Consider the following 10,077-nt stretch of genomic DNA (forward strand, 5'->3'; position numbering starts at 1 on the left):
TGTGTTAAAATGAATATCCGTGAATCCCAGCCACCTGAGATTCTGAGAGTAGCTGAATGGTTACCCCAATGTGATGCTGGTAGATCCTTGGATAACACTTTGAAACAATCTGTGCTTGTCCATTTCCCTCATTTCAGCAGGAGGAAACTGAGGCACAGAGAGGTTAAGAAGGAGTGGCTGTTAGCTCCATTTTGGAAGATTGTAAACTGAAATGTAGAGGGTGAAAGTTAGAGGTAGGGCTGGTATTAGAACCCAGATCTAAGTTCTCATGAAGTGCTTTCCCACCAGGACCCCTCAAAGTGGGTGGAGGAGGGAAGAAGTTGAAAGAGGGAAGAGATGGCTTGTGATTTGTTATTTATTAACGTGCCCCAGTTTTGGTAGCTCTACGGTTCCGTGGGACGTGCCCTTTCATCCTGGACACACAGGTGTCCACCGTGCATGCTCATACCAAGTCTCTGTGGATGACACACGCCTCTTCCAGGTAGGCCATGCCCTCACACACGTCCAGACACATGCCCAGCAGGGTCTCCGCAGCAAAGAGTCCCCGCTGGCTGCGCAGGTAATCCGACAGGCAGCCGTGCTCCATGAACTCAAACACCAGGCAGATAGGGGCTTGCTCCAGACACACCCCATACAGCTGGACCAGTTTGGGATGAGAGAGTTTCCTGGAGGAAAAAGGAAAGCGGGAGATGGCCCAGACTCAGTCTCTCAAAAGTGCTGAACATTTTATGGCACCAAAATAGCTGGTGGCCACTTTGTCCAACTCATGACTTTGAAAACAAAATCCATTCCCTCCTAAAACAAAAATGTATCATTGGAGCTGAGACTCGACGGATGGCAGGGAGTCAGCTGGTGTGTGTGTATGAAAGGAAGCCAGTGTGGCTGGCATGTTGTGGTCCAGAGGAAAGATGGGTAGGAGCTGAGATGGGGAAGTGGGCAGGGCCAGACCACGGCAGGTCTTGCAGACCATGGTGAGCAGTTTGATTGTATTCTCTGTGCAACAGGAAGACGCTGCTGGGATTAGAACAGGGAGGTGGCATCACATGGCACCAGAATGGTATTTAAAGAACACAGGGTGTCTGTATACCCTTGGTTTGACCACTCACATCATGACTTCAGCCTCCTCTATGAAGTCCTCTTCTGACATGGCCCCTTCCTGAATGGTTTTGATGGCCACCTTGTCCTTGTTGAGCCAGTAGCCAAGATGCACCAACCCAAACTGCCCGCTGCCAATCTCCTGCACGAAAGTGAGTTCCGAAGGATCGATCACCCATTTCCCTGGAAGAGAGAGAGAAGGTTTTCCAGAGTTGGCAAGTAGTAGATACGAAACACAGGGCTGCCCGGGGACTATATAGCCCTACCTAGCATTTTAGCCCATTGTTTCCATAACTTAGAGATGGCAAATGGTATAAGTTCTAAACTGAGAACTATCATAAATATAAACTTTCCCCCAAATAATAACATAGGATATACATCTAAAGCTATGAAAAAATGTTTGTGAGGGGGTTACATGGAAAGAAAAAGGAGGACAGCATTAATCAAGATATTAAAGAAAGTAAAGGGAAGGGTGCTTACAAGGTCCCAATCATTTTCTATACCTGACTGTGAATTTTTTATTGTTATTTTTCACACAGAGCAAATTTCATTTGAGCCGATCATTCATTCATTCATCCATCAAGAGCACCTGCTACATGGGTGTGCTACAAGGTACACTATGTACACAGCACTCTGCTAGGCCTTGGCAAGGGTGGCGGTTAGAGAGGTAGGTGGATTCAAAGAGAAGGCACAATCTAGCACTGTGTTTGGCACATGGGAGGCTCTCAATAAATGTTCTATAAGCTAATAAGAGGATCCAAGGCTCAATTTTCTTATTGACAAGATGATTGGGCCAACCAGATAATCTCTGAGATTCCACTCAGCATGTACACATTAGGATTCTACAGATATTAGAATACCCTTATTTTCATAGGGAGGCTAGAGAGGCATTATCCTTCCCCAGTACTTGGTCTGGTACCATAAATAGCCAGATTTCTACCTGTTTGAGGCAGAGACTCAACAGAAAACAGTATTGAGTACCTACTGTGTGCCAGACATGGTGCTGGTTAAGGATGAAGAAGCCCATGGCAGTGTTTCTCAAAGTATTGCCCTCTGACCACCTGAGTCAAAATCACTGGATACTTATTTAAAATGTAGACTCTAGGACCCTATTATCAGGGATTGTGGTTTTTTTTTTTTTTTTTTTTGAAACAGAATCTCACTGTGTTGTCCCGGCTAGAGTGCCATGGTGTCCTAGCTCACAGCAACCTCAAACTCCTGGGCTCAAGCAATCTTCCTGCCTCAGTCTCCTGAGTAGCTGGGACTACAGGCATGCGCCACCATGCCCGGCTAATTTTTTCTATATATTTTTAGTTGTCCAATTAATTTCTTTCTATTTTTAGTAGAGACGGGGTCTCACTGTTGCTCAGGCTGGTTTTGAACTCCTGAGCTCAAACAATCCGCCCGCCTTGGCCTCCCACAGAGCTAGGATTACAGGCATGAGCCACTGCGCTCAGCCAGGGATTGTGTTTTGGTAAGTGTTGGGTAAGGTCCAGAGCCCATATTTTTAATGAGCATTCCAGGGGACTTTGATGCACACTAAAGTTTGAGGACCACAAATCTAGGAGATACAAAATGAAAATTAGAGCAGCCACCTTCTCAAGCAGCACACAGTTTGGACCAAGGAAATACAAACTCAAATGCATTCAGAGTCCAGGCAGGTATACCAAGTGGGTGAAGCAGTTGCATAGAGAAAGAAAGCACAGTAAGGGCTGCAGCGCTGGAGTTGTATGCCCTGCCTAAAGGCATGAAAAAACAAACCTTAACACTCTGTTATGCAAACAAACTCTTCTAGATGCTGCTAGCTTACCGTTGCAATAGACCCATCCATACCGACTACATGATGTAGAAGTTCTAGAAGATAGGTGGAAACACATTGCTAAGGCATTGTTTCTAATATTTTTCTAATAGCATTTAGTAGAGTGCTCTGTACAAAGTTGGTGCTCAATAAACACTTCATTAATGCACTTTTTTACTAAAACCAGTGGCCATCGCTTTGGCCTAGATAGATGTGCTTATGTGAATATACGCACTTCTCTCACTCACACACATTGCAAATGTTCATCAGTGCTGCCCGCTCCAGATATACAGGACACTTGTTTTCGTGGTCATTTGAAGTCTGGGCAACAGGTAGGCACATAGAGAGTCCATGTAGAGTTTAGGGCCATGGGTTTACATTCCCCATCGTTTAGCTCACCATATCTCAGCCCTGCCTTGATGGGGGCTGTCTGCCTCCAGGAACAAACTGGATACCGGAGCCGAGTGACCAGGCCTGGGTTGATCGAAAAGCCAAAGGCAGTGGTTAGGGCTTTGCTGTAGCAACCATCTAACTTGAATCTCCAGAAAAGAAAAAAATCTGATGCAAAAGCTACGTTTATTCTGCAAAACAAATCCCAAGGCCCAATCCCTGATACATCACAGCCTCCTTGAGAAGATTCATTAGCACAGGTGATAAAATTCCATGATTTCCATACTAGAGTTTGTTAATGGAAGATATATAATCAAATATATGACATCCTTTCCTATTTGTATACTTAGTTATTATTTATGATCAGGAAGAACCCAGGCTGGGCTTTTGTCACTTTTCCCCGAGTTCCTTTTGAGGGTACTCCCTTTGTTCTCTAGAACTCACCTCCTCCATTATGTTGATGATAATTGATGAGAAGAGGGATGGAATCAAACACATACTTTTCAGCCACATAGTATCGCTTAGGGTTGTCATTTGTTTCTTTGATGTGATAATGCTTTATGCAGGGATTGTTCTCACTTAAACAAACAAAACATAAATGCAGTGATTATTAAGAAGCAATGCGGAGACACAAAAATGTCTACTAGTATTAGATTCTTATTATCTTGGTTTTGTGACCTCTCACAAGGATGGAAGATAGATTTCAACTTGTATGTCAGTCTTAATAGTTTGGCCTTGAATCCCTCGCTGCTGTGTTAAGAAGGACTCTGAGGTTGCATCTGGATGCAGTTGGCAGCAGTGCTATGATGGATTGGCGATGTGTCTTCCATTGCTACAAAATGGGGGAATGGTATTACATGTGCTGCATGTTTGCCATCCTTGCTCTGTGAATTTTTTTTGTCAGCATATGTTGAGGAAGCCTCTCTGACCCCTTTGTACCTATCTGACTTTGTGCCACAAAGAGTTAACATAGCAGGCCTCACGGTTGTCCCTAGAAAGGTCTGCTTGCACCATAACCCTTTGGCTGGTGCTTGGGAACCTGGATTTCGGGAGGGCTCTCACCATTTCCTAACTGGTAAGGGTGGCAGGTTGTGTCTAAACTGTTTGTATGAACAATGTGGTTTATGCTGAACACCTACTTTCCTTCTGGGAATCTAGAATTTTGGTATGTGCTAGGCAGAGGGTGTCTACAGAAGCAGCCTCCGATAAAAACCCTGGGCGCGGAGTCTCTAATGAGCTCTCCTGGTAGACGGTACTCCACACGTGTTGTCACGACTCGTTGCTGGAGCAATTAAGCACGTCCCGTGTGACTCTACCAGAAGAGGAAGCTTGTCTTTGCTTTCCTCTGGACTTTGCCCCACACGCCTTTTCCTGTTGCTGATTTTGCTTTGTATCCCTTTGCTGTAATGAGCCTCAGTCCTGGGCATCCTCTTAGTGAGCCTCGGGGTGGTCCTGGGAGCCCCAACACAGACCTTCTCTCTCATTCCTTCTCCATCACACCTTACAGGTTTCAGCTCACTCTCCTCACTGCCTCCCAGCCACGGCAGAGGCACAGCCCCTCTGAGGTGTGCCTTGTGTTCCTCCCCATGCCTGGATGGTGCCTTCCTCTTTGCCCCTGTCTGAGCCCTGCCCTTGCTCTGGCTCTTGCTCAGGTCCTCAAGTCTTTCGCAAAATATTCCCTGAGAACACCTTAAAAATTATTTTTCTCTTCCATGAATTCTCACTGCATTGTGGTCATTGCCAAGCTGCTTAGCTCTTACTGATTTTCTCATCAGAAGAGCATCTGAGACCTAGATATGCTCTTAGACATCATTTCACGGAGAAGGAAACCGAGGTCCAGAGAGGGGCAGACAAGCGGTGGGGGTCTGGCTGTCAGCTTGGCTGGAGCGCGAATGTGGCTTGGCCACTTTAGCCCCATTGCCTTAGGGAAGTGCCATCAGCCTCAGTTTCTTCTGTGCGAAATGAGCAGAGCAACACCCGCCTTCAGGGCTTCTTAGGATTGGAAATGGTCTGTAAAGTTCCTGGTGTACAGTAAGGACTTGATAAATGGTAGGTAGTTTTATTCACAGAGCCAGAACTGGATTTCATGCATTTTTACTTCCAGTTGGAAATATCTTCTTCGTTACTCCATATATTAAAGTATTCACTCATTACTCACTCATCCTGTACAGGGCCAAGTATTTTATTTCTCTGGAGCTCTGAAATCTGAAATGCTAACTGGGAAGAGGGCCTGACACCCACCTCCAGCTCTGTTACTTTCTAACTAAGTCTCTTCAGTTTTGTCCTTGATCTCCCTGGCCTTGGTTTTGTCAGCGGGGACAGGGAGAACACATCGTTTCTACTGAGCCTTTACCTCTCACACGGTCTGAGTTTGCTGTGTGTGACCCATCACTCACCCAGTTCAGAAGTGTCTCTCCCCACTTTGCTGAGCTGAGTTAGCACCATACCTTACGATAGCCTTGGTGAAAACAGACACGGTGTATGTTCCCGGAGTCCTGGAATCTCGCACCATGAAGGCTCCTTCTTTGCCCTGGAATGGTCAGAAAGAATGGAAGGGTGGGGTGGTGATCTCACAAAACCAGGCTCGTGCCCCCAGCTCCACTTTCTTGCCCGCAGAGGGAGGAAATACTGCAGGCCAGTTTGGCATAGAGCAGACTTTTGGTAATAATGGCTACCGTTTCATGTATTCTATCAATCAATAGATATTTCTTAAATTCCTACACAGGGCAGGGACTGTTCGTGTGCTGATGTTAGCCATGAATGAAGACAGACAGACATAAGCTGTGCCCTTTCAGAGCTCACCACGTGCCAGACTCTTTACAGATGTTCTCCAACCCTTGCTGTGACACTGCAAGCTAGATATTGTTGTCCTCGATCACCAGTGAAGACACTGAGTGCCTCACTGAGAGCTTAAGTGGTGTTCTCATGACCCTCGACTAGTGAATGACCTGTCCTTGATCTCCCCGGCCTGGGTTTTCTCAGAGAGAACAGGGAGAACACATGGTTTCCAGTGAGCCTTCCACTTTGGCATGCGAGCAAAGCCCATGCTCGTTACACCACTCCGTGATGCCTCAATTCGATGGGTGTTAGAACCTGCTTCATTCCCCTACAAGGGCACATAGCTATCTGTCCTGAAAACTTCATCAGTTCCTTAATGGGAATATATTTCTTAGGCCATTTACAGAGCGCTGATTTTGCTGCAGGACAGAAGGAGCAAGAACATCAAGCTCCTGGTTTCATGAGAGGGGTAGGAGGAAGGGAGCGCCCTGAGAATGTGCCTTTCGCCACCCGGACAATTTTTAAACTCAAGAGGATGAGTTATAAACCTTTGGTAAATAATAACCTGATCTTGTGTCCATTGTCAACCTCCTTGTGGAACTTGGAACTATTCTGCTCATGTGCTCTGTGCGGGATCTTGGGCATGGGGAGGACACGGGAGTTCTAACGAGATTCTTACTTACCTTCTCTCACTTATGAATGGAAACTGTTGGTTCAATGAAACATTAAAGACCTTTTAAACTTTTGCTTACAAATAATCCTTTTTAAAAAACTTGATTTTTCAAAAGTTAGATTTTTTTCTCTTTCTTTGGGGTCAGTAGTTTATTCAATTTCTGAAGTAAAGGTGATTTATGGTGCATCAAAAACCCCAGATTAGTTCATTAGTTTTTAAAAATAGCTTTTGAAGCACAATTTATATGCCAAAAATTCTCCCATTTCAGTGTACAATTCAATGATTTTTAGTAAATTTAGAGTTGTGAAACAATTAGCTTAATCTGATTTTAGAATATTTTCATTACTGCAGAAAGAAACCTTAATCCCATTTCCACACTAATATTTTTACTGTCTCCGTAGATTTGCCTTTTATAGGCATTTAACATAAATGGAATCATATAATACGTGGTCCTTTGTGATGGGCTTCTTTCATTTAGCACATTGTTTTCAAGATTCATCCAAGTTGTGCATGTATCAGAATTTCATTCCTTTTTACAGCTGAATAATATTCTTGTGTGTGTGTGTGTGTTTGTGTGTGTGTGTACACCACATTTTGTGGACATCTGTGATATTTTCACTTTTTGATCACTGTGAGTAGTGAATTTGTGTCTGGATTCCTTTGCTGAATATCGTGTTTATGATATTCATCCACATGACACATGTAGCATAGCTTGTCTTCATATTTTTTTCCCATTTGCTGAATAATACAGCTTTTGCTCTAGCCTCATTGAAATGTGATAGATTAACCTCAAGTCAGGCAGAAACAAAACTTCAACAGAGGCAGATTTTATCTGAATATGTAACTTATTCTAAAGGGGAAGAAACAGACCTAAAAGATTAGAAGTTTATCAACTGTGAAGACGGGAATGTGACTATCTCTTCCATCTAATTAAGAATGTTTTGTTATTGTTTTTGTTGTTAATCTTTCAAAGAAGCCATTGCTTTTCTGAAAAAAAAAATTTGTAATTAGAGCTGGGCTCGGCTATTCAATATTAACAGAATGAATAGTCCCTAGAAATCAGAAAAAGGAGAGGTGAGGTTTGCAGTCAGCTCTGCTGAGTATGGAACCTCAGCTTCTCTGAAGCCCCCTCTCCCTTCATCTTGGTTGCTCTGGGTGGCGTTCAGTGAGAGGGACAGGAAACTGTTTCGGGGCTGAGGCAGCCAAGAGTTCTGAGGAAAGTGAGGCACTCAGCATGTGCTTTATCACCGACTTCCTGCGGGGAGCTCAGAGGAAGTCACAACCTCAGAGAACATTGGTGCCTCGAGGGGCATTACTCACATCGCTGCCTTCAAGGGGCGCTGACCTGTGCAGTGCAGCCAGAGGGGGCCCTGGCTCCCTTGGGATATGCCTAAGGTTTCAGTTTGCCTTTTACTACTTAATCTAGAAAAATAAATAGGAAAAAAATCATGATAAGGAGGCGAAATATACATTTCACCCTGGTGGGATTGGAGAATAGAAAGTAATTTATGTATTCCCTTATTAACTGTGTGTGTGTGTGTGTGTGTGTGTGTGTGTGTGTGAAGAAGCATCCCTGCTTTAGTCCAGACTATGCCACTGATTTCACTTTCTGAACTTGTCCCAGTTTTCTTGCCTGTAATACAAAGGAGATGAACCAGATGCTCTTTAAAGAGACTTCTAGCAGCCTATAATTTTGTGAGTGCCAGATGTTTTCTGATTAAATGTATGAGCTTCAACTTCCTCATCTGTAAAAAACTTTGTAAGATTGTTGGGAGAATTAAAGTGCATAGAATAGCTTCTGGAATACAATACCAGAATGAGGATTTAATAGTTATTAAGTTAATAATAGCTAATAATAATAACAAATGATTCCATTATTATTACATGCTATGGTATATTATCTCTTGGAAGTAATTATTCCATTGTCTGTCTTCATCTGAAGCAGGTTGGTTGTGTTAAGAGTATATTTCTTTCTTTCTGTCCATATAATTTGAAGGTGATCTTTCAGAAGATAATCTCAACATGCAGGGTCAGTTATTGTGGAAAGACAGACTGATCATTCATAGCCTTGTCATGCTGCGTTATACTTTAAGAGTGTCTGGCATGTAGCCATCTTTCATTCTGGAGGTGGTTCTTTTCTTCTCTTGAAAGAAATCTATTATTAAGTCAATATCGTATCTTTAATGACATCTTAGAACCATGGAAATATGATAAACCCATGCCTTAGATAAGGCTCCTGTCTGAAATTCAGGTCACCCAATGTGCCAGATGCCGCAGGGTATTCTAAATGAGTTACAGAGTACCTGCTTGCAAGGATAGGTTAAGACAGAGGAGAAACTGTTGAGATCCAAGGCAGAGTGAAAACAGAGCCCCTGGAAAAGTAATAACATCACACTGCAAGGGTTCAAAGCCAAGAAAAACCACGATCCACAGCCAGGGAGGGGGAAGGCATGAGGGGCTTCTTGGAGGAGGCAACATTCGAAGAATTGATAGGACACGTTAGGAGATGCTTTTCAGTGGTTCCCAAACTTTGATATGTCCCAGAATCACTTAGGTACTACCTCTAGAAGTTCTGATTGGGTAGGCCTGAAGTCCAGGAGTTTGTATTTTTAGAAAGCTCCCCTAATGTTGCTCATGACCAGCCAGATCCTTCTCAAGCATACTTGTTGATTGTAAAACATTTATTAGGCATTTAATGTATTCGTTCATTCAACAAATGTTTATTAAGCAACTACTTTGTGCTAGATACAGTTTGGCTACCTGGGTACAGCAGGAACAAGATAAAGGGTTTATATTCTAGTGGAGAAATATGTATGGGGCAGTACACCAGGAACTTTAGTTAATAAAGTGAAATGAATCAATCCATCTCTTATGAGTCCTCTACTTGTTAGACAAGAAGATATACCTAGAAACGAAGCAACTATTGTTTCAAACAGCATACAAGAAAAGTGAAAAATAGTAAGATAATGCCATTCAATTTTAGCTATCCAGAATCTGGGCTAAATCTGATAGGACCTTTGACATTTGCCTTCATATTTACATAAGAAGGAGAAGAGAATCTGGTAAAGTAGTTCAAACTATTAGTAAGGAGGAATGTTTCAACTTCCCAAGCAAGCAAAATATACTTAAATACCTCCAAAGAACTGCTATAAAATAGGAATCATCTTTAGCTAGTTACTAACGTGGGCTGTTTTAAGTGCTCCATAGACCTCACTAAGCAATGTGTGATTGAAAAATAACAAAACTGGGTTCCATACAAAGCGTAGAATTATTTTTTCCAGAATGATTATCATTCTTCACAGATCTGGAAAAAATAATTCTACGCTTTGTATGGAACCAGAAA

The 10,077-nt window shown here is 43.1% G+C and overlaps 1 protein-coding gene across 1 annotated transcript in view; it reads right to left on the bottom strand.

Annotated features, from left to right (window-relative positions):
- Positions 1-10,077, bottom strand: part of ITK (IL2-inducible T-cell kinase) — a 101,649-nt gene that overhangs the window by 12,825 nt on the left and 78,747 nt on the right. Inside the window, exons 8-12 of the mRNA XM_012650380.1 lie at positions 5,731-5,813; positions 3,728-3,861; positions 3,293-3,367; positions 1,107-1,278; positions 449-665 (exon numbers count right to left, since the gene is read on the bottom strand). Coding sequence (XP_012505834.1) covers positions 449-665; positions 1,107-1,278; positions 3,293-3,367; positions 3,728-3,861; positions 5,731-5,813 — 681 coding nt within the window. The remainder of the gene's footprint in view (positions 1-448; positions 666-1,106; positions 1,279-3,292; positions 3,368-3,727; positions 3,862-5,730; positions 5,814-10,077) is intronic.

This window comes from Propithecus coquereli, unplaced genomic scaffold (genome assembly GCF_000956105.1).
Source record: "Propithecus coquereli isolate 6110/MARCELLA unplaced genomic scaffold, Pcoq_1.0 Scaffold322, whole genome shotgun sequence".
Lineage (NCBI taxonomy): Eukaryota > Metazoa > Chordata > Mammalia > Primates > Indriidae > Propithecus > Propithecus coquereli.